Below are 24,413 nucleotides of genomic sequence, written 5' to 3' on the forward strand. Positions count from 1 at the left end.
GAGTTTTATAGCATATTGTATGTCTATTAATCATTCAATGGGGTTATTCAAGACATTATATTGATGACCCATCAATACTAAGATCAGTGGTGACCTGACACCTAGAACCCCCACCAATGAGATGTTCTCACTATGTCCGCAGCCAGAAGCAAATGGCTCTGTACACTATGTAGTAGCAGTTTTACTTCTGATGTTGTGCAGCATACTAGCTGGCTGTGGATGGCATGTGCCCTAGGTGCCAGATACTAGAGGGAGCCCACAAGACTTGGCCCATTTATTTACTTTTACTAGGCTATGGCAGAGAAGTAAATCTTGGATTTGGATGATGGAAATGTAGCTATGAATTTGGCCTGTTTATAGGGAGAATGGAGCCAAAACAGATAGATTGTATTTCAGTAGGGTGGATACGTAATCTATAAAAATGTTTTTATTTCCATGAATTCTCATTTCAGGACCCACGCTGCGACTGTGTCAAGAAAGAACAAAGTAACAAAAGCAGGATGTCCAGAAGAGCTGCTTCAAAGTCCAATAACAAGTACGAGAGCTGCTTCAAAGCCATATAACAAGTGGAAATAAAAAGTACAGGATATAGATATAACATGGCTCGTCCACACTAATGTTACAATAAACATGGTATAATGATAGTAAAACTCCATACATTGCCACATACATTCAGGTTTCAGATCCCATCCCAATACTGCAATGTAGCCAGATGTATGGTATATGTATATAGCAGCAGGTGTGGTTTAGATTCTAATGATGGAACAGGTGGAGCAGGGAGTGTCCCTACCGGGAACAAAGCTTAGTGAGATGAAACAGCAATCTAAGCTCACACAGGACCCCGTCTAACTCCTCCTTCTGTCCTTGTCTGACGCCTTACAGCTAGCACACTGTCAGAAAAGTGCAGGCGACAGGATGGCTGCAAAAAGAAGGAGAAGAGACTTGAATGCTGGGGTAAGAGCAAGCACGCTGTTAGCACACACAAGTAGAATCTGCAGAAAGGTTCAAGTCTTAGTGATGAGTGATGACTATGGAAAATTCACGTCATGATCCAGAGAAGGGCGGATACAGTCATTGCTATGGAGATGATGGCGATACAGAATGCAGGGTTAAGAGTTACCGCTAAGAGCTGTCTCTTCTGCTGTCAATAAGTGCATTTCTTTATTATTTTTTATTGCTTCCGCATGGTTTAAGTTTCCATTATTGTCTGTCATTATTCTATGATTATTAGTATTAGTGTTGTTACACTTTGGAATCGATACATTATATATTACAGCTATGGATACATTATATATTACAGTTATGGATACTTATTTAGATATTATAAATGTATGTGTGTATCCATAAAACATGATCAATATAATGACATTTATAGGCCATCTACTATCTAGTAAAGTAATAAAGAGACAGTTTTCGTAACTATATAATATATTGTATATGTTGGAGTTTAAGCTGATCCCTTAAATGCATAAGCAATAAAATAGTGCCTGATATTATTATCTATTACATCGTATTAAGAAATACTGAAAACTTGTCTAAGGTTATAATGCAACCAGAATATATACCATGCAGGAATATTTAACCCGTATGGATGTGACTAATCTTGGCCTTTAGCACGTTTTTGATTTTGTGGCCACATTTGTTTAATACGTTCTATGGTTATGGTATAATCCAGAGATTCCCAACATCCAGGGACCCAGGGGAGCCTTGCAAACTTGCCAGAGGGCCAGGATACTCTAGTTAGTTAGGGGAGTGATCTGGGGGTCAAGGTGTTCCTGATAACTGGACCAATTGTTGGCCCGTTTAAGGTTCTAACAAAATTTGTAGTCTCAAAGTTCTCTATGCTTAACCTCAACAGTGCCTTCCAGGAAAAGTAACTAGCATGAATGGCTATCAAGGAAAATAGCTAACATGAATGGGAATTCTAGTTAGCTATAGTTCTGTGAAAATGAAGATGCCACACAGACAAAAGGGACATAAATAAGGGGTTTCCCATATGCCATTTTGTGCAAATATTGTCAAATAAGTCATAAAGTGTATTAACCCCTTAAGGACCAGGCCATTTTTTGGTTTCGCATTTTCGTTTTTCCCTCCTCACATTTCAAGAGCCATAACTTTTTCATTTTTCAGTTCACAGAGTCACATGATAGCTTATTGTTTGCGGGACAAATTGTACTTTGTAATGGCACAATTCAATATGCTGTGCAATGTACTGGGAAGCTGGAAAAAAATTCAGAATGAGGCGCAATTGGAGAAAAAATGCATTTGCGCCATTTTCTCATGGGTTTAATTTTTACAGCATTCACTGTTTGGTACAAATGACATGTTACCTGTGTTCTACGTGTCAGTACAAACGCGGTGATACCAAATTTATATAGTATTTGAAATTTTTTGATACTTTTAAAAAAATGATAAACTTTGCAAAATAGAAAAAAAAATTTGGGTCATCATGTTCTAACACCTGTAACTTTTTCATATTTCCATGTATGGAGCTGGTTGTGGTGTCTTTTTATGCGGGACAAGATGACGTTTCTATTGATACCATTTGGGGAAAGATCCGATGGTTTGATCACTTTTTATTCAATTTTTTATAGGAGGCAAAGTGTTGAAAAAAACGCTTTTTGGCTGTTTTTATTTTTTTTGCCGCTACGCCGTTCGCAGTACGGGATAAATGTTTTAATATTCTAATAGTTCAGGCATTTTGGAGCGCAGGGATACCTAATATGTTTATGTTTAATGTTCTTTAATTACTTTTATAGCTGATCTAGGGAAAGGGGGGTGATTTGAACTTTTATATTTTTTTTATTTTTTTAATACTTTTAAAAACTTTTTTTTTTCTTCTGTTACATTTATGATCAGACCCCTTAGGTACCTTGAAACCTAGGGAGTCTGATCGCTCATACTATTCACTGCAATACTACAGTATTGCAGTGAATAGGAAAATCGCAGCACTTCTATTAGACGATGCCTCGGCCATCGTCTAATAGATCTCGGGCAGAGACAAGCCTGGAAGCCTTCAATAGGCTTCCGGCTGTCATAGCAACCGATCACCGCCCTCTTGTGACGTTCAGGAGGGCGGCGATCGGGGAAACATGGCGGCGCCCATGCCGCCTGCGCTGTTTACACACTGCGGTCACGTTTGATCGCAGTGTGTAAAGGGTTAACAGCAGCGATCGGCTCCGGCACCGACCGCTGCTGTTAGTGGCAGGTCCTGGCTGTATTATACAGCCGGCATCTGCCGTGTATGGAGCGAGCTCAGCGTGTGAGCTCGCTCTATACATCCCCATGCGACCCATGACGTACAGTTACGTCAAGGGTCGCTAAGGGGTTAATATACCCAGGGACGTCACAATGGGGGAAGGGGGGCAGCAAAGGTAGCAATCACTACAGGGACCTGGAACCTCAAGAGGTCCAAAGGCCTCTCTACAACATAAAGAGACACCAGTATTATAGATGGCACATGGTAAGTGCAGTCCCTGTTACATATTTTGCATTACCTACTGTCTAATAAGACATGAAGATAAGGAGCAGATTATACATTTTTTTGTAATTTTTTTTCAATGATCTGCTATATGCACACATATCTCCAATGGAAAGCAAAACCAAGATGTGAAGAAAGCCTTAAAATGTACTTCCAATTGTATGGAAAATGAGTATAGCGTTGGCGAGTGAACAGTAATTGTTTTCTTGAATAACTTGCATAGCAGGTTTGCTTCTGGCCATGGTCCATGCTGTGGGCAGTTCGTAACTAGTAAAATAGTCAATATGAGCTGAGGCCTATCCAACCAATTTGATTTTAACTTATCCTTGTAATACAATAAAGACATTGACACCAGTGCTGTAAGTAAAGGCCACAGCAGCATTTATTTAAATGACAAATTAGATAAATAATAACTTATAACCATATGACCATAAATATCACATAATTAACATATTAAATAACATTCAAAATAAAACATTACAATAACCTACCCATATAACAACACCCCTCATGGACCTATAACCATAACAATCAGTAACCACCAGTTGCATCTAGAAGGAGGGATCTCTGAAAGCAACAATCCCAGATCGCATTCCCAAACATACAAATTTTACCCCCAGTCGTGATCCACCTGTCCCAGGGGCATCATCATCTGAGGGTATCTCCATCCTGGGTACCCTGACCGCAGGACTTATAAAACCAAACTGGTTCCCCAACCAATATCCACCAAGTCATCGTACTACTTAACTTTTCCACTTAAGCCTACAAAGACCCCTCCACCATGCGCCATGACAAAGGAATAAATTAAGAGAGGGCGGGCGGGACAACTTTCCTGTCTCAGTCTCCTGTTCTGAATGTGACCTCCCTTTTGCCTCCCCCCTTTATATAAACTATAAACAATCTCCTCCTCCTGTCCCTTTACTGACCCTATAAACTCCTGCTGACCTGACTGGCTCCTTAGCCTCATTACCCTCATGAGCCCCCTTCGCTACCCCTTTGGGTCCACTGCGTGGGGATTTCCTTAGCTGTGAGCTATGGAGACAGAGAAGGGTTGTAAATAAGAAAGACTGGAACCCTTAGAAAGCTTTACACTGGGCCCCCAGTCTACACACAAAATAATGCTTCCTTTAATGACCCCACACAGTATAACACTTCCTTTACTGATCCCCTCATGGTAAAATGCCCCTTTAATGGCCCCAACACAGTATTGTGTCTCTTTTATTGGCCCCTACAGTATGTTGCCCCTTTTATTGACCCCTGCATAGTATATTGCCTCCTTTACTGCCCCCCACACAGCATATTCCCTCCTTTAATAGCCCCCATACAGTATGAGGCCTCCTATATTGGCACCTCCACACAATATAGCACCCCATTTTTCTTACCTCAAACACAGTATATTCCTTTATTGGCCCTGACACAGTATACCGCCCACTTTGTTGAACCCTGCCCAGTACATTGCCCCCTGTATTGGCCCAATATGGTATACTGTCCCCTTTACTGGTCACCACACAGTAATTGCCTACTTTACTGGACCTCCACACAGTATACTGCCTCTCTATTCATCCTCATAGAGTAGGAACCCCCTTTACAGGCCTCCATAAAGTAACAGCCCCCTTTACAGGCTCCCACAAAGTAACTTTAGGCTGCTACGTACTCCCATACTACAGATCATGTTTGCATATGTCATGTCCGTATTTGACAACTCTCTCATCAGCTCTTAAAGAAAATAATGACTTTCTGGATTCCCAGAAGACCAAGCAAATCACTTGGACTGTTGGAGTAGCAGCCATTTTATAGATGACTTGGGCACTTTATGTTTAGGTCACGTCTGAAAAGAGGATGTGGACAGCACATTTAGTGCTTAAAGGGAGCATGGCCAGACCCACCACTGGCGTGACTTTGTACATTGGTCTTATAATTTTCTCCAACCAAATGTTGGGGCATGGCTTTGCCAACATGCGTGAATTCACTTAAAGGGGCTCTATCAGCAAAATCATGCTGATAGAGCCCCACATATGCGTGAATAGCCTTTAAAAAGGCTATTCAGGCACCGTAAAAGTTATATTAAACTACCCCCCATTTTAAAATAAAACCCTAAAAAAGAATGTGCTCTACTTATGGATAGTGCACGCTGGGCGGGCATTCAGGGTGTGTCTTCATCTTCATCCACGCCTCTTCTTCCTCTGATGTCCTCCGGTCCCGTACTCCTCCGGCGCTCGCTCGCGGACACTGATAAAAAAAAAAAAAAGCCTGGGCGCATGCGCAGTAGCCGTAGTAGAAGCCGCATGCTACTGCGCATGCGCCCAAGCTATTTTTTTATATCAGTGTCCGTTCGCGAGCGCTGGAGTAGGACGGGACCGGAGGACATCGGAGGAAGAAGAGGCGTGGATGAAGATGAAGACACGCCCTGAATGCCCGCCCAGCGTGCACGATCCATAAGTAGAGCACATTATTTTTTAGGTTATTATTTTAAAACGGGGGGAAGTAGTGTAATATAACTTTTACGGTGCCTGAATAGCCTTTTTAAAGGCTATTCACGCATATGTGGAGCTCTATCAGCATGATTTTGCTGATAGAGCCCCTTTAATATCTGGGACCCCTGACGTTTAATTTTGGCAAGTACATGGCAGAGAGTTGTTCTTTTTAGTTTTATAAATCTCCCCTTCTGTCTCCTATGCACAGTTATAGGCAGTCTGTAGCAAGTCCATGCACTATAATTGTTTCTTTATAACTGGAAGTGATTTTTGGAATACAGAAATGAAAGTTAGATTTCATTGTAATTCCCATTTAGTAATACTTTTGGGCTGACACATCAGCATTTACACATGCATTAAGGGAAATGGTATGAAGAGCCTTAAAAATATCTTAAAGAGCAAGAAATCAATATAATAAAGGGAAACTGAATTATTTTTCAATAAACTGGGAAAGTGCAGACAGCAATTCACTTACTTATAAACTGCTGGAACGTTCTCTACCGTACAGAGTGGTTTGCAACAAAAGCATATTAGTGGTCAGTGTGCTGTTTTTTGTGCCTTTATAGTGCACCACAGGCTAATATTACAGAATAAAGTAAAGGCTCTTGGGTATACCCATTTTATTTGATGTGCCATTTATGGGTTACCTGTCATCTTGGCTGCTTACTCCATGCTGATATGGTTCTCCTAATGCAGTGTATATTTCTCTCTCTGGCTTTGGAGATATAGAGAGAGTCTCATCACAATGCACTTACTTTGCTGTGAATCCTAAGGGTAGCAAGCTATAGATCAGTGACACAATGTCAAGATACTGCAAAGTCTCATTGTATACACACTATACTGTACATGATACTGTTCATCTTCAATCCATCTCCCCTGCCTCCTGCTTTTGATAGGATTTTATCAGCTCTTACAAGCAGGAGGCAGCATATAGTTGAATCTCATAAGTTACGTCCACACTGCTGTTACCTGTACATTGTTCTGATCGGTCAGTGGATCAAAACAATGGAAGGAAAAGTTTGCCTTACTAATACACTGTCTACCAATAAGTATTTGGACACCTGTGGTAGAATAGAAAAACAACATTTATTCATATTCAATAGTTGGTAGAGCCTCCATGAATGGCAATTACAGCCTCAACCCTCCGGGGCATGCTTTCCACAAGTATGACGGCTAATGGTATTTTATTCCATTTGGCTTGGAGAAGATAGGTAAGTTCTTTCATCGGTTTTGGAAGGCTGCTGCACCCCTTAGTTTGGCGATCCAAGTCTATAGGGTTCAATTCTTGCTCTGGGCAGGACAGTTACAGTCGGTAAACATGATTGTCACTGTACCAAGCCATGGTAGACCTCGCTACATGACAGCTGGCGTTGTCATCCTGGAAGTAACATTAGTACGACCCATAGAACCGCCAAAATTTAGGAAGCAATAGTGCAATAGGCGTCGAGTTTACCATGCACTGGGACCAAGGCGTGATGTACATCACGACTGCAGATATCTTCATTTGCATGGGTGTAGATACAAACAGAAAGTCATAATTCACTTAAATGTTAAGATAAAAATTGATGGTCTGTTATGTCTGGTTTAAATAGTTTCATAATTGGAAAAAAATAATGCAGACTGCAACATTAGTGTATCCATAAAAGAAATATACATACCCCAGACAGAAGGCGCCATCTGCATTCATTTTACCACTGAAGTGAATGATGTCAGACACATGAAGTATTGTGTTTACATTTGTTCTATTTCTATTGTTCTGATTCTTGGACAGTTCAATAGAAAAGGGAATGGTCTCCTGTTTACGGAGAAGATAAAGCTCTGGACTGCTGCTCAGTCTGGTGATCACATGACTCCGCTTCATATAAGATATCAAGTCTATATATGACATTTGTTTAGAAATTGATATAAACTACTGGAAAAGCATTTTTAGTATATGGCTAGTGGGTCAAATATATACATGAAAAAAAAGCGACCAAAACTGGGACTATCGAGCTATGGTTAGGAGATATGGTATCCATTGATTCCCATTGTTCCAAAAACACCTGTTACAAGTCCATTTTTCACTGTCATATGTATGGGGTCTAACAGATTCAAAAGTGTCATAAAAACAGATGAAAAATAGATGCAAATAAGGGGCAACATAGTGGCTCAGTGGTTAGCACTGAAGTCCTGGGTTTGAATCCTACCAGGAACAACATCTGCAAGGAGTTTGTATGTTCTCCCCGTGTTTGCGTGGATTTCCTCCCATACTACAAAGACATACTGATAGGAGAAAAATGTACATTGTGAGCTCTATATGGGGCTCACAATAGAAAAAAAAAAGATGCAAATGGATCTCCATTCCATTCCTCGGTTTTCATCCATCTTTATCATCCTTTAAAGAAATCAGCTAAAGCTAAAGAAATGTGATGTGAATGTGAATATATATATATATATATACTGTATATACTGTATATATATATATATATATATATATATATATATATATATAAAGGTGAGTTTCCTTAGTTTGTTGCAAAGAACAAATATATGTATGTAAAAGTGCCTAAAATGTAATCTGTAAAAAATAGAGGACATTATGCTATGACTAAGAATGCAGGTTGTGATTGAAATGCAAAAATTACTGATTTTATTTGCAAATTCTGTTTTATGCAAATTATACATAGAAAGAGAATTTTAAGGGATTGTAGGAAAGGTAGTCACAGTGCAGAGGGATCTACCCTATTCTCATTAGCACAAGGAAGTACAAGAAGCAATGGGATGAAACTAAAGGGAAAGAGATACAGATTAGACATTAGGAAAAACTTTCTGACAGTGAGGGTAGTGAGAGAGTGGAATAGGCTGCCACGGGAGGTGGTGGGCGCTCCATCAATGGAAATCTTCAAGCGGAATCTGGAGAAACATATAGCTGGGATGATTTAGGAAAACCTGCACTCGCAGGGGGTTGGACCCGATGGCCCTTGAGGTCCCTTCCAACTCTACCAAAAAGAAAAAAAGAAAAAAAAAAAAAAAAAAAAAAAAAAAGGAAGAGTGAATAAGATTTATGCCATGTGCTCTTCTTAGATATGAAAATACTTTGAGCCAGATGTGGATTGTATTCACAGTAAGACCCTATTCACATCTGTGTTCAAGTTTCCATTCGGGGAGTCCGCTTGGGGACCCCTCCGAACGGAAACCTATGCACATAAATAAGTAATTACCTAAGGAAACCCGCAGACCTCATAGACTATAATGGGGACCGTGTGGTTTCCGCAGAAAACGTGTAGATAAAGGTGCTGCAAGCACTTTTTTCTCTGCATGTTTCGTGTGGAAACTGAGCGGAAACCACATGGACCCCATTATAGTCTATGGGGGTCTGTGGGCTTCCTTAGGCAGAAACTTCCACTGGAAAAGTCCTGGGGCACCACAGGACCAGACAGATGAGTATGTTTTTTATTAGAGATGAGCGAGTAGTACTCGATCGAGTAGGTATTCGATTGAATACTACGGTATTCGGAAATACTCGTACTCGATCGAGTACCACTCGCTATTCGAATGTAAAAGTTCAATGCAGAACCAGCATTGATTGGCCGAATGCTATACAGTCGGCCAATCAACGCTGGTTCTTCTCCTACCTTTAGAAGTCTTCTCCGTGCAGCTTCCCCGCGGCGTCTTCCGCCTCTGAATTCACTCTGCCAGGCATCGGGCCTGGGCAGAGCCGACTGCGCATGTCCGCTTGTAGTGCAGGCATGCGCAGTCGGCTCTGCCCAGGCCCGATGCCTGGCAGAGTGAATGAAGAGCTGGAAGATGCCGCGGGGACGCTGCAAGGAGAAGACTTCTCCGAGGATCCAGCCCGACCCTCACTCGTGGACTTGGTAAGTATATTTTGATCGAATGTTGCCTACCCCTGAAACGAGCATTTTCCCCCCATAGACTATAATAGGGTTTGATATTCGATTCAAGTAGTTGAATATTGAGAGGCTAATCGAAACGAATATCAACCTCGAACATTTTACTGTTCGCTCATCTCTATTTTTTATTTTTTTATTTTTCACCTTGCCTGGACACCCCCAAGACTAAGGTCCCATGTTGTGAATACACTGTGTTTTTTTGTCTGCTGCTGCATTTTGCAGTACCAACAAACTGAACGAGATTCTGGTTAATCCCATCCATATATTGTGGGAAAAAACTTGATGTCTTTTCGCTGAGTATTTTTCCAGTGTTAGCAAGTGATACCTAGCATGAAGTAAGTAAAACAAATATGCGGGCAGTGTAATGTTACAGGAGGATTTGATGATATAAGAACCTTGGAGCAGAGATGTAGCAAACGAGATTTAACATGATAAATATACAATTACATATGTGGAAAGAAAATGTCATCATTACATAACAAATAGAAACTCATTGTGTAACACTGACATGTAAAAGGTCTTATTGATATTACTGGATTTTAGATTGAACTGGTGTAACCAGTGCCAGGAAGCTACAGCAGATAAGATCATGTGATGCCTCATACACAGACTTGATGAGAAGACAGCTGTATAACTCTAAAAGTCAATACTGAGATAACACATAGGATGATGTGGATTGTTCTGGGATGAGAAACAAATCCCTTTGTAGCTGAAGAGGATTCAGAGCATGTAATAAGTAATAAACAGAATGGGTAGGTTGCAATACCTATATAATGGGGTACAGGGGTGACCTAATGAGGTCAATAAGGAAAAAGGACATCATTTACTACAGGACACAGAACAGGACCGAACCATACAATACGTCACTTCTTCTGGACTTCACCTGGTCACTTCATTTGCATAAGGTCCTTATTTTGAATGTTGGCAGGGAATACGGAGGCCAAAATATTCATTATAAGTCATGCCAGTTTTTTGAGCTATCACTGAAATCTACGCCAGATCCTAAGTGCTGTAGATCTCCATTCAGGAGCACAGGTATGAAGCTGATGTATGCAGAGACCAGAGCCTGTTCATAAATCAGATGTGTCCTGTGCCAGTTGGGGCCTTTATTAAGATTGGTGTATGAAGCAGCTGTCTTAAAGGGGTTGACCAGGAATTTCAGAAATCGGGGAAGAGGTTGGCAAAGGTGAAACATAAAAAAAATACTCACCTGTCCCTCACGCTGTGATGTCTGCTGTCGATGTCCGATTCAGCATGCGCTGGGGTCTTTGCCGGCAGAAGTCCTGCATCACGTGTGACCACTGAGTCCAATCAGCAGGGAAGGAAATGGTGATGTCACTTGCATACGTCAGTGGTTCCTTACCTATGGTAAGAAGATAGGATCCTATGAGTTCCTGAAAGTCTAAAGCACTACTGTACCAAACTGACTGCTTATAGCCTGCTTGTGATACTACTTCAGCTATGACCTTCAGATATGACCAGGAATGTTCCCTTATGATCTATTTACTTCGAATATCCTCCATCTGCCATCTCCAGGAGGCCTTGGCTGTGGTTCTGTTTGAGAACTACCAGGCCGAGAGAATGGTGCAGGGATTCCATAGACAGGCCTTGCTATTGTTTAGACAGTCTAATCTTTGTAAGATTAATTCTATATTATATGTACAAGCTCTTTAACCCTTTAAGGACGGCAGGTAGTTTGTACATTAATGCTCAGCGGCTTTTCTTTCATATTTTCCTTCCCCAATTTCAAAAATTCATAACTTTATGATTTTTCTGTTGACATTGCTATGTAAGGTCTTAGCCTTTGCGTGACAAGTTGTACTTTCATTTGGCACCATTTTGGGGTATATATTGGCTTGTTTCAATGTTTTTTGGGGGTCCATGCGAAAAAACACACAATTTTTTGTTTTTACGATGTTAACTCCGCATTAATCTTGACATGGCATTTCTATCAATATATGTATGAAAGAGACTTCTTGTGAATGTTGGATTATAGTGTGATCAAATAGACATGCTGTCAGCTTTCCCAATTATTATGTGTTATCTATTCTTATTCCCTAAAATGCACCTCTAGTTACACTTATTATCTAGTTGCCTCTTGCCAGCAGTGATACAGCGACTCTGCAGATCTAGCAGGGAGTGCAGTCGTCCAGTTATCTGCATTAGAGGACAGCTAATAATTGGATGACTACATTAAGATATGACCACTATTAATCCTGATCTTTATCTGTTAAATAAAAATGTTTTATCCGTCACTTTCTATTCTGCAGTGGTTTTCATGGATGTCCAACAGAAACAAGAAAAGAAATGAGATCAAAGAAGTGAATACAGAGATCAACAATGTGCACCCTACAACAGAATCCTTACTGGATGAAAGTCAGAAAGAGAATGTGTATGTATTATATGAGACTTCATGCATTTACTGTGGAACTCAGCATAGAAAATGGAGTCGCTGGGAGGCAGGAACCATAGTGCTAGGAGTCCCTCTCCTGGCATAAGGGTTGGTTCACACTAGCACTTGTATTCCGTCCGCAAGGAATCCGCATGCACTGCCCGCAATTCATTCAATTCATTCGTGCGGGCAGTGCGCGGCAAGCACACGGAGCCCATTATAGTCTATGGGCTCCATGTGCTTTGCAAGCACGTCGCTTGCAATTGCGATTGCATTCCGTCCGGGGGGGGGGGTGTCTCCATGCGGACTCCTTGCAGACGGAATACAAGCGCTAGTGTGATCCAACACTAAGGTGCAGACCAGTAAATCCAGCCAACACATGGAGTGAGTTTCACTGCTGAAACTCAGCCATGTGAACGTGACCTAATGCTCCACATTGCAGAAATGTAGCATTTTTGCCTGCTCTAGTTATGCAGCAGAAAGAAATGCTGCATTTTACAGTACCAGCAAAGTGAATGAGATTCTGAAAAACGCAGCATATCAACCTTAGGCTAGGTACACATCTGCATTCGGGTTTCCATTTAGGAAGTCCGCTTGGGAACCCCCGAATGGAAACCTATTCCACTTAAAAAGCAGTTACCCATGGACCCCATAGACTATAATGGCATCCGCCTGGTTTCCGGTCAGTTTCCACCTGAAAAGGTAAAAAAATGCGGAGAGAAAAGTGCTGCTTGCAAGCAGAAAGGGGACCAGAATCCCTGTACGGAGAGTCAGCGCTAGTGTGAAACCAGCTATAGCTGCAGAAATTCAAGCATTTTCGCTATAGGTTTAATAAGGGAAGAAAAACCACCACTGTTTTTCCTGCGTTTTTTTCTGTAACATTTTTTTAGCTGCAGTTCACTATGTGGGGCCTTAGGCTAAGACATCAGTATCACGTTCTATCATAGGTTATGTATTTATGGGATTAGCAGTTTGAGACCTAAAAGGCATGTAGTCTTTCCCCTTTTCCAAGACTACTTGTAGGGAAATTATTTTCATTTGTTTTTCTATGATGTGATCATAAAAAGTGACTTTTTGCATTTAAAGTCCTAAGTTGTCTGGAGTTTATTCTCACACTTATACAAGATTTGCTGCTATAAGACTTTTGCTATTTCTTCACAAAGTACCTAATACCAGTAATTTTTTAGCACCGGTTTAGGATAGATAACAAGTGAGCCAGGCGGCTTGTAGAAGGTCATGTGTCCGAATTCTGCCTAGCTGATAGGTTGCCACTTAGCTCACAAGCAGCTACATGAAGCTAGTAGTTTTGGTAGTGGAAAACAATCTATATTGTAAGTGAATCAGGTCTAGATAAACCTAACCAAGTCGACCCAGTAGTATAGAGTGGAATAATGGCTTAAAGGGGTTTCCAGTTTAACAAATAAATGTTATTAAAAGTTCAATATTTTTCCAATATACTTTGTGTATCAATTTCTCACGGTTTTCTAGATCTCTGCTTGTTCTCATTCTTTGTTTACTTCCAGTGGATAAAAATCAGTCCATGGTCATGTGATAGACAGTCCATGGTCATGTGATGGACACACAGGTGCACGGCTTGTTACATTCACAGCACAGTAATCAGTCATCTGTGTGTCCATCACATGACTATGGACTGTCTATCACATGACCATGGACTGATTTTTATGTACTAGAATGACAGCAGGCAGAATTACAAACAATAATATTTATTTGCTGACATTGGACAACCCCTTTAAGTCTCATTATTATTTTAGAGTTAGGATCCTCTAACAATAAGGAAACATGAAAGTGATATTCAATACTTATTTTCCCAACATGCTCTTCAGTAAGGCTGGACTACAACACTATTCACAGACCAGTGACAGGGGTGATGCTATATCTATGGGAAAGTCTAACCTTTTTTCTTATCCCACCTTCTTTGGTTTATTTGGTTCTCTTCTCATTTAAAGGCAAGATAATGAAAAAGAAGGGAGCAAAGTAAAAGCGAAAGCTGTTAGTCCCATCAAAATTGTAAGTAGACCATTGTTTTATGAGACACATGTTAATCTGTAAAGTAACTGAATTGGATAATAAGGGTAAGAACATATGTGGACAAAAACCATGTAGGCATGAACACTCCTTTAACTTCAGGAGTTTGTGTTTATTAGTTGACGATAAATCTGTTTATTGTTATGCTAATAAAATATCAATAAAAGTCATACACAAAATAAATGTAGTGCTGGACGGAGCTATGGCAACCACAACAAAATACTGGACAATAGTTTACATAGAATTATTATTCATATTGCAAACTGTTTTTTTTTTCTTTTTATGGTTGAATTGTTTTATTTATGAAATGCATAGAACACTTCTAAGCGTAAAGGGTTAAAAGCATTGTTTATGCAAGAAAAGGGAATTGGAAGGGTTGATAAGAAGTAAAAGGATATACTGGGAGGAAACAGAGAGTTCCTTGGACCAACCATCAGTCTATAAAGAACTTGTGCATGTCTGTGCCTGCTTTTCTTTGTATCACATTTATTATTGCGATCAATGCACATGTAGGACATACAGATTATTTGTGAATCCACCCATGAGAAACAAAGCTGAGTGGCAAGGAATTTACTAATTTGTGTTCTCTTCTTCTTAACCCTTGGGGAGCATAACTGAATAGACCTTTGATCCATTGTAGGATTGTAAGTCAGTCTGACCCTAGGTAGAATTATTTGTGATAAAAGATGAATTTTAGACTTCCATTTTAGTTTTAGACAACTTTTTTTTTAGTTTTTGCAAACTATATTTCTATTGGAGGCCGGGATGCCACAGTGATGAAATAAGTGCAAATCTTCAAGTAGTAACATGTACATAGGGGAGCATTGATCAAACCTCTTTAACCTATTTTCTTCTAATTCTACCCTCGTTCTTTTAAAGGGGCTCTATCGGCAAAATCATGCTAATGCATGATAATCATGCAATGCTAATCATGCTATCATGCTGATAGAGCCCCACATATGCGTGAATAGCCTTTAAAAAGGCTATTCAGGCACCGTAAAGGTCATATTAAACTACCCCCCCCCCCCCCCGTTTTAAAATAAAACCCTAAAACAGAATGTGATAAACTCACCGAACGTGCCTGGTGGGTGGGCATTCAGGGTGCGCCGTCTTCTTCATCCACGCCTCTTCTTCCTCCGATGTCCTCGTGTCCCGTCCTCCTCCAGCGCTCGCGAACTGACATTGCTTAAAAAAAATGGCCTGGGCGCATGCGCAGTAGCCGTAGTAGAAGCCGCATACTACTGCGCATGCGCCCAGGCCATTTTTTTTAAGCAATGTCAGTTCGCGAGCACCGGAGGAGGACGGGACACGAGGACATCGGAGGAAGAGGAGGCGTGGATGAAGAAGACGGCGCACCCTGAATGCCTGCCCGCTGTGCACGTTCGGTAAGTTTATCACATTCTGTTTTAGGGTTTTATTTTAAAACAGGGGGGTGGGGGGGTGGGTGGGGGTAGTTTAACTTTTACGGTGCCTGAATAGCCTATCAGCATGATTTTGCTGATAGAGCCCTTTTAACTAAAATTTTATGCAGCTTTTATGACATGCCTCTTTTGCAAAAAGGGGCAAAAAAGGAACAACCTCACTGCAGTGCATGGGCAGCGTAAAAAAGCTTGATATCTGCCAGTAGTGGAATCACAATTTCAGCTAAATTATTATTATTATTATTATTATTATTATTATTATTATTATTATTTGTAGTAATAATAATAATAAAATAAATAATATATAATAATAATAATAATAATACACCTCAGAAAAAGGAGCACACAGCTAAAAAGGGGCAAAAAATAGACAAATGACAAATTCCCCTTAATGCAGTTGTGTCTTACATCACAAAAATGTTATTATACTCAAAAATAAGCCATCTAAAATCACATAAAATGATAAAACCAACATCAATTCTGGTCACTGCCCAGATGCCATATGTTTTTATTTTTTTATGGACTTTTTGATGGTCTGTTTACAAATAGATTTAAATATTCTATTGGACCTTTGTGTTGTAGGACAGTATTGCACTGTCTATATTTGTCTCTTTCTGAAAGCTGCGTATGTGATTTATTCTGTGACCGGACATGGATTAACAGCTCTTCTTGTGAGGAGTAGATTGTATCCTGGTATCAGTGGAGATAAATGGATTTTGCTCCGTTTTAAGGAAATGGAGACTTCCATTATGGTTTGCTGCATCTGATATAATCAAGTGTGTCATACAGAGAGTATACTGACTCTAATACCATATTCTTTGGACACCAATACAAGCATAAAATGATAGTTTTTACCAGAACATGTTGTTATTGTACTATTGACCCGTTGAGTTTACAATTTATAGGACTGAGCAAAGGTTTTAGGCAGGTGTGGGAAAAATGCTGCAAATAAAGCACGCTTACAACAATCTAAAGGTTAATAGTTTCTATTTATAAATTAAGTCAATGAATAAATGAGGAACATCAATATTTGGTGCGACCGCCCTTTGAATGAGGAGTCCTGGAAGGGATAATACGGCCCCCACAGAGCCCTGATCTCATCACCATCCAGTCTGTCTGGGATTACATGAAGAAACAGAAGGATTGTGCTTAGCTTTCCAAGAAGTTTGGAACAACCTCCCTGCTAAGTTCTTTCAAAAACTGTCTATACCTTGAAGAATTGATAGAAGGAAAAGGGTGGTCATGCCAAAAATACCATCTGCCTAAAACATTACACAGTACTGTATCTTGTGAAATTGTATGTTTCTAAATTTATAACATAGCATGTAGCCAATCCCATCGCACATTGCAGAAAAATATCCGCAGCGGACATGCTGAAATTCCAATATTTTGCAGTATATCAATTATACCTATGGAAACTGATGTTTTCTGAAAGTCTGCAGAATTTTTTCCCCACAGTCATACTCCTAGAGGCAAAATGAAAATCTGCACCTTAGTAGGAGGATGCAGGTAGGAAACAGGGCAGGTGCCTTGTAGCTTTTTTTTTTTTTTTGGTCAATTGCTGGAGAACCCCTTTAAGGATTTTTGGGGGTCTCAGAGGTCTGACCACTATTGACCATAAAGTGATGGTATATTCTAATTATATAATATCACATTCTATAGAAATAACCTTTAAGACACTAGGAAACTAATGATCCATAATGTCAGAATTTACAGTATATTACCAATAAGTCTTTGTAAGGCTGAGCTAACATCTTTGTATTTTTTGCAACATACTAAACTTGAGTCTTATTTTCCTTTGAATCTGATTTTCTTTAGTTTCGCTATGCAGATGGGCTGGACATACTGTACATGATCATTGGGTCTCTCGGTGCACTCTGTAATGGGATCTGCCTTCCAGTAATGCACATTGTGTTTGGCGAAATGACTGACAGTATCTTGTGTCACAACTCATCAATACAAAACTCGTGTAAGGATATCAAATGTATACATTAAAAATAAAAGATAAAATATATAATAAATACATTCAATAAAACGTATTCCTACTAGAACATTAGAAAGGTGGCAAAATTGGTTTAATAGTACCGAAAATCATATAGGCTACACTCCATATTCATGATGCCTCTGCAGCATTTTTAGCTGTACGTGGTAACATGTAAATTGGGTTGAAAAAGAAAGGAAGTCTTACAGTAACATGTGCCAAACTGATCAAAATGGCCACTCCAAAATTCATTTTACATAGTGTTTAATGGGATTTTCCCATCTTCATCTCTCATCAATTTTCCTGCTATCTCTTCTTCTCACTTCCTACATTTTTCAACAAGTTGGTAGGTGGCTTTGACTGTTTGATGAACCGACACTACCTTACTAGATATAGACATTGCCTTTACCATGGAAGATTATTTATTATGATTACTAGAAATCTATAATAAAGCAGATTTAATAATATGCACAGTAAATGTATATTGCATTAAACCGGTTTGGAGAACACTTACATTCTACCAAGACAACGAACTTGTATTAAACTCATTGTTATCTTTGTGTTTGCATAAAGAGATAGCAGACACTGTCTAAGCCTATATCAGCAAACTGGAATTAGCTGAACTCATTGTCTGGATGGAAGAGCAGTGAATAACAGTTCTGAAAGTAATACAGAGAACTCAGCCCCCTCCCCTCCAGAGAGCAGTGAGTCACGTCATCCATCCTATAAGCCTAGATAAGTAGATACTACAGTCTGGGATCCTAGATATGGATGTGTAAATAATGGGAGGAATAATTTCCCATAGCAGGCAAACAAGAAAGGCAAGAAATGTATTTAGAAAAAACTCTTGATTTTACATAAGCAAGATAGGATCCTTGAGATGGAAATACCCCTTTAAGTTCAGTGGTATATAATATTAGCCATATGTGTCAAGTATAACTTTGTCGGGATTTATAATATACATATGTATATTCATATGTTTTCTATTTACAGCTTCATGTGCACATTTCAGACCAATAGAAGAGCAGATGACTCTGTAAGTTATATGAGTTGCGTATGCTTATCCACTAATACCAGCCATAAACATAAGATAAGATACTCATATGTGTCAGATGTTTGTTCTTTTTACTGAGAGTCATTTTTTTTCGATTCACCCATAAACGTGCACATTAGGTGGACTAGAGAATATTTGACTAGGAACATGTCAGGAAGCATTTATCTCCCAGGGAAACAAATAACAGAACACGTTAAAATCTAACATATCCAAACCATCTTTCATCCATCAGTACGGGTCTATTGGGTTGTACCCATACACATTATATTGTTCCAAAGATATTTATCTACAGTGTTGGGGTCAGCTTAAATCTCTGTGAGGGGCCATTTGTATTTGATATTGTTGCTGCTATATCGTTGTCAGACAAGTAACATGAAACTCTTGGGCTCCAATATAAAATGTCTACCATTTCTAAAGTATGGCATTCCTCTAAGGTTCCTGTGTTATGTCAGTCCAGGTAGCGGCAACGGGGCTAAGGGATAGCAGTAGGGAATCTCGCCCTGCACTACTCCCACTAGCTATCCCGGTCCCTGCCTCACGGGTGTGGGTCGGCTGTACTCAGGCTAAGCCTGACCCCGACAGCTCCTCTCTCACTGATTCTGTAGGCCTAGAGGGAAGTGGGAGAAGGAATGCCCTATAAGACCTCTAGGGACTGGAGACTAAAGGGGGTCACCCCTAACGAACAAGTGAAGCTGCTACTGACAGGGACTGACAAGGGTGTGCGCTGACTAACAACACAAGCAGCACACAGGAAAAATGTGGGAAAGGATTCCCCCAAACCAATATGGGAAGGAACCTTACACTAGGAAACAAACACAGGGAAACTGAGTAGAAATCAAAGGATAAGGCAATTCACTCACACAGTCAATTATACACAGAGGGAGGATTGGTGAACACAGAAGGGAAAACACACAAACCAACTCGTTCACCCAAACCTCCCAAAAAACCAACCACGGAACTTCCTCTATCCCAGAACACCACCTACTCCTCCTGCTAAGGCCTAGCTCTGTAAAAGCGACACTCAGCACAGAACCATGGGAGGCATGGGTTTAAATACAGAGTAGAGACCACTCCTCCCAGGTGCAAATGGGAGGACAGACTAATCAACCAGGAGATAAAGCTGCCTACCATCAGTGCGCACGTGCAAGTCAGAAGGTGTGCACCAATACTCACGACAGGACAACCCTGCAGCGCCAGGATGTCACTCCAGACACTGCGCAGCCAAAAACTCCCCAGGTAAGAAAAATAGAAATTAAAGAACCTAAATACTCCTAACAGGATCCTCCCCTCAAGGAGAAGACTCCGGATTCTCTAGGAGCATCCTTCTTCGGGAACTCCTTGTGGAATTTCTCCACGAGTCTGGGAGCTGACACATCCGACTCCAGGACCCAAGAATTATCCTCAGGACCGTATCCCTTCCATGCCACCAGATACCATAGCTTCCCCCGAACATATTTGCTATCCAGAACTCGGGATATCTCATACTCCCCGGATTCAGAAACTGGTGGAACCTTAACTGGAGACGTTCCCTTCTTGGCCTTCTTTAACAAGGAGACATGGAAGGGATACGGTCCTGAGGATAATTCTTGGGTCCTGGAGTCGGATGTGTCAGCTCCCAGACTCGTGGAGAAATTCCACAAGGAGTTCCCGAAGAAGGATGCTCCTAGAGAATCCGGAGTCTTCTCCTTGAGGGGAGGATCCTGTTAGGAGTATTTAGGTTCTTTAATTTCTATTTTACTAAACCAGCGGGCTCCCGTAATCTGGCTGAATAGATCCGAGATCAACGGAATGGGATAGGGATTCCGCACCGTGATTTTGTTAATCTCCCTAAAATCCAAACAAGGGCGCAACCCTCCATCTTTCTTCTTTACAAAGAAAAACCCCACTGCTACTGGGGACTTAGATGGGCGAATATGCCCCACCTCTAGACTCCCCTCAATATACTCTTTGAGCGCCTCCCTCTCCGGAATAGTGAGATTGTACAACCTTGTCTTGGGTAACACTGCATTAGGTATAAATTTAATCGAGCAATCATAGGTGCGATGTGGTGGTAATGTCTTGGCTGCCCTTTCCTCAAAGACTTCCCTGAACTCACATATTTCTTGAGGCAAATTGTCTATAGACAAAGACATAACGGACATGGGCAGACATCGACCATTACACCCCTGCCCCCAAGAAACTACTGACTCGGTCTCCCAGTTGATAATAGGGTTATGCTGCTTCAGCCAGGGCCACCCCAAAACTACTTGTGCTGGTAACTTAGACAACAAGAACAAGTCAATCTCTTCCCTGTGGCCACCCACAATAAACTCCAAACCCTCCACCTGTTTGGAGATGACAGCTTGCTGTAGAGGGGTCTTATCAATAGCCCACACCGGTATCTGAGACTCCAAGACCAAAGGACTCACCCTTAATTGCTCACAAAACTCTGAGTCAATAAGGTTGACTGCCGAACCACAATCAACCAAAATCCGGCACTTCTGCCCATTTACCCATCCTTCAAGGGTCAACCCGGCAGTCTGAGTACAGGAAATATGCACACCTCCCTCCTTAGTAGGTTTTCTCCCTTTACCCTCAATAGACCTGGGGTTATTACTCTCCTTGGCGAACCATTCTCTGGAGGGGCATACCCTTGCTACATGTCCCATCCCTCCACACACAAAACAGCGTACTGTGCGGGACCCTTCACTCTTGGGTCTTGCACTTCGCACAGTGGCCCCAATCTGCATGGGTTGGTCCCCCGGGTCCTCTCTAAAAACAGAGAATTGAGGAGGGCTAAGCCCCCCAGGACTCTTGTCTCCACGCTCCCGGAGGCGCCGTCCAACTCTAATTGCCAGCTGCATGGCCTCATCTAGATCTCCCGGAACAGGGTGAGAAACTAGATGGTCTTTAACCTGGTCCGAGAGCCCTGTCTCAAACTGACTAAGTAGAGCGGGGTCATTCCAATGTACTTCTGCTGCCCACCTACGAAACTCTGTGCAATATTTCTCTATAGCGTGATCCCCTTGCACCACACGTCGTAGGTTATACTCAGCCGTGCGTACCCTGTCTGGGTCGTCATACAGTAACCCCATTGTGGAGAAAAACGCCTCTACAGTTAGTAAGCAAGCTGAGTCGGCTGGTAACGAATGTGCCCAGATGAGGGGATCATCTCTCAATAAAGTAATAATAATCCCAACTCTCTGTACCTCAGATCCGGAGGAAAACGGCCGTAGCCGGAAATACAAAAGACAATCCTTTTGAAATCGGAAAAAATCTGACCTCTTACCTCGGAAGGGTTCAGGTAAGCTGACTTTTGGCTCCAGAGGCCGACCCACAGGGGCGCTACTCACCTGCCTCTGTATGCCCTCCACCTGAGAGGCTGTGTGTTGAGCCAACTGCTGTACTTGAGATACGCCAGAAGCTTGGATGGCATCCATTCGTAGCTTGATCCCCTCCATCTCAGTGGAAATCTGCTGCACCGCCTGGTACAACTGTTTCAGGTCCGTCATAATGCAAACGAACCTTTTTTTTTTTTTTTTTTTTTTTTTTTTTACCGGCTGAGTGTACTGTTATGTCAGTCCAGGTAGCGGCAACGGGGCTAAGGGATAGCAGTAGGGAATCTCGCCCTGCACTACTCCCACTAGCTATCCCGGTCCCTGCCTCACGGGTGTGGGTCGGCTGTACTCAGGCTAAGCCTGACCCCGACAGCTCCTCTCTCACTGATTCCGTAGGCCTAGAGGGAAGTGGGAGAAGGAATGCCCTATAAGACCTCTAGGGACTGGAGACTAAAGGGGGTCACCCCTAACGAACAAGTGAAGCTGCTACTGACAGGGACTGACAAGGGTGTGCGCTGACTAACAACACAAGCAGCACACAGGAAAAATGTGGGAAAGGATTCCCCCAAACCAATATGGGAAGGAACCTTACACTAGGAAACAAACACAGGGAAACTGAGTAGAAATCAAAGGATAAGGCAATTCACTCACACAGTCAATTATACACAGAGGGAGGATTGGTGAACACAGAAGGGAAAACACACAAACCAACTCGTTCACCCAAACCTCCCAAAAAACCAACCACGGAACTTCCTCTATCCCAGAACACCACCTACTCCTCCTGCTAAGGCCTAGCTCTGTAAAAGCGACACTCAGCACAGAACCATGGGAGGCATGGGTTTAAATACAGAGTAGAGACCACTCCTCCCAGGTGCAAATGGGAGGACAGACTAATCAACCAGGAGATAAAGCTGCCTACCATCAGTGCGCACGTGCAAGTCAGAAGGTGTGCACCAATACTCACGACAGGACAACCCTGCAGCGCCAGGATGTCACTCCAGACACTGCGCAGCCAAAAACTCCCCAGGTAAGAAAAATAGAAATTAAAGAACCTAAATACTCCTAACATCCTGGGTATGGTTGCAACTGCACCCTCTGCGCCCTGATTGAAGTTAATGTACTTGTGCCAGTGTCCCTCAGTGCCCTTAAGGTGGCTACTACTACATAGTTGCTTATATAATATAATGCATATGTCTTCTCCATGTCCTGTATTTCATTCATAGTAATTTAATAATCCTATATACAGTCACTTCTATCTACCTATCTGCTTTTGCGCCATTCACTACAGTTATAGGTTAACACTTGAGAAGTCTATTAGAAGATACCTAATATTGACATGAGTGGTATTGCTAATATGTCATATATTACTTAAAATCTTAATCTAGGACAACCTAGCTGAAGACGAGCAAAGTTATTCTATATAGTGTAGATGAAATGGAAAACCAAAATAAGCGCCAACAATCCAGTTGCACCTCTTAAATCAGGACAGATGTAGGATTTACAAGGAAACTTGGATTATCTTAATAAAACTTTACTCATATGGTTGAGGAACGAGAGACGTATGGTGTGATCTAATATTAAGATCTATGTTGTATGTATTTGTACTTATCTCCAATCAATTTTCTCCATAGGTTTTCCTTCTACTATGCTGCTATAGGAGCTGCTGTCTTAGTTTGTGGATATGTACAAGTTTCATTTTGGGTTCTAGCGGCAGCAAGACAGACACGAAGAATACGCCAAACATTCTTCCATTCCGTATTGTCCAAGGACATGGGTTGGTTTGACATCACCAAACCTGGAGAGCTTAATAGTCGTCTCACAGAGTAAGTGATATTTCTAATTATGTTGACGCTTTGTTGCCTTTTTTAATAACTTTGCTTTCAATTTCTAGAGACGTCAATAAAATTAATGATGGCATTGGAGACAAAGTTGGCCATTTTTTGCAAAATTCTGCAACTTGCATAGCAGGATTAGTAATCGGATTGGCAAAAGGGTGGCAGCTTGCATTAGTCTACATGTCCACAAGTCCACTGATGGCTATATCATCAGCAATCTGTTCTAAGGTAACTACTATATTTTATCACCTTGATCAACAATAATGTAGTTATTTAATCTTTAATGTTCACTTGAAAGCTGAATCAGTTATTTCTGTTAATCCTATAGACTGCAATGTAGAGAATGACAGTCCATTCCACACCCCAATTCAGTATCTAGTAGTCACCTTGTCAAGTGGTTTGAGGTCTGGAGGATTCCCCCTAAACAGATGTTTATTGCAAGTCCTGTGACTATGTCATAAATGCCTCTTTAACTGTATGAAACCAAATTTCCTTCACTTGGTCCCCATTCTAACTCTTGTA

At 41.2% G+C, this 24,413-nt stretch overlaps 1 protein-coding gene across 1 annotated transcript in view; it reads left to right on the forward strand.

The window, feature by feature from the left end:
- The first annotated feature begins 849 nt into the window (after nt 1-849).
- The window catches only part of ABCB5 (ATP binding cassette subfamily B member 5), a 63,956-nt gene continuing 40,392 nt past the window's right edge, over nt 850-24,413 (forward strand). The window contains exons 1-7 of the mRNA XM_075271485.1: nt 850-954; nt 12,116-12,237; nt 14,205-14,265; nt 17,523-17,673; nt 18,679-18,721; nt 23,688-23,879; nt 23,948-24,119. Of these exons, the coding sequence (XP_075127586.1) occupies nt 916-954; nt 12,116-12,237; nt 14,205-14,265; nt 17,523-17,673; nt 18,679-18,721; nt 23,688-23,879; nt 23,948-24,119 (780 nt within the window). The 5' untranslated portion in view covers nt 850-915. The remainder of the gene's footprint in view (nt 955-12,115; nt 12,238-14,204; nt 14,266-17,522; nt 17,674-18,678; nt 18,722-23,687; nt 23,880-23,947; nt 24,120-24,413) is intronic.

This window comes from Leptodactylus fuscus, chromosome 4 (assembly GCF_031893055.1).
Source record: "Leptodactylus fuscus isolate aLepFus1 chromosome 4, aLepFus1.hap2, whole genome shotgun sequence".
In the NCBI taxonomy this organism is placed as follows: Eukaryota; Metazoa; Chordata; class Amphibia; order Anura; family Leptodactylidae; genus Leptodactylus; species Leptodactylus fuscus.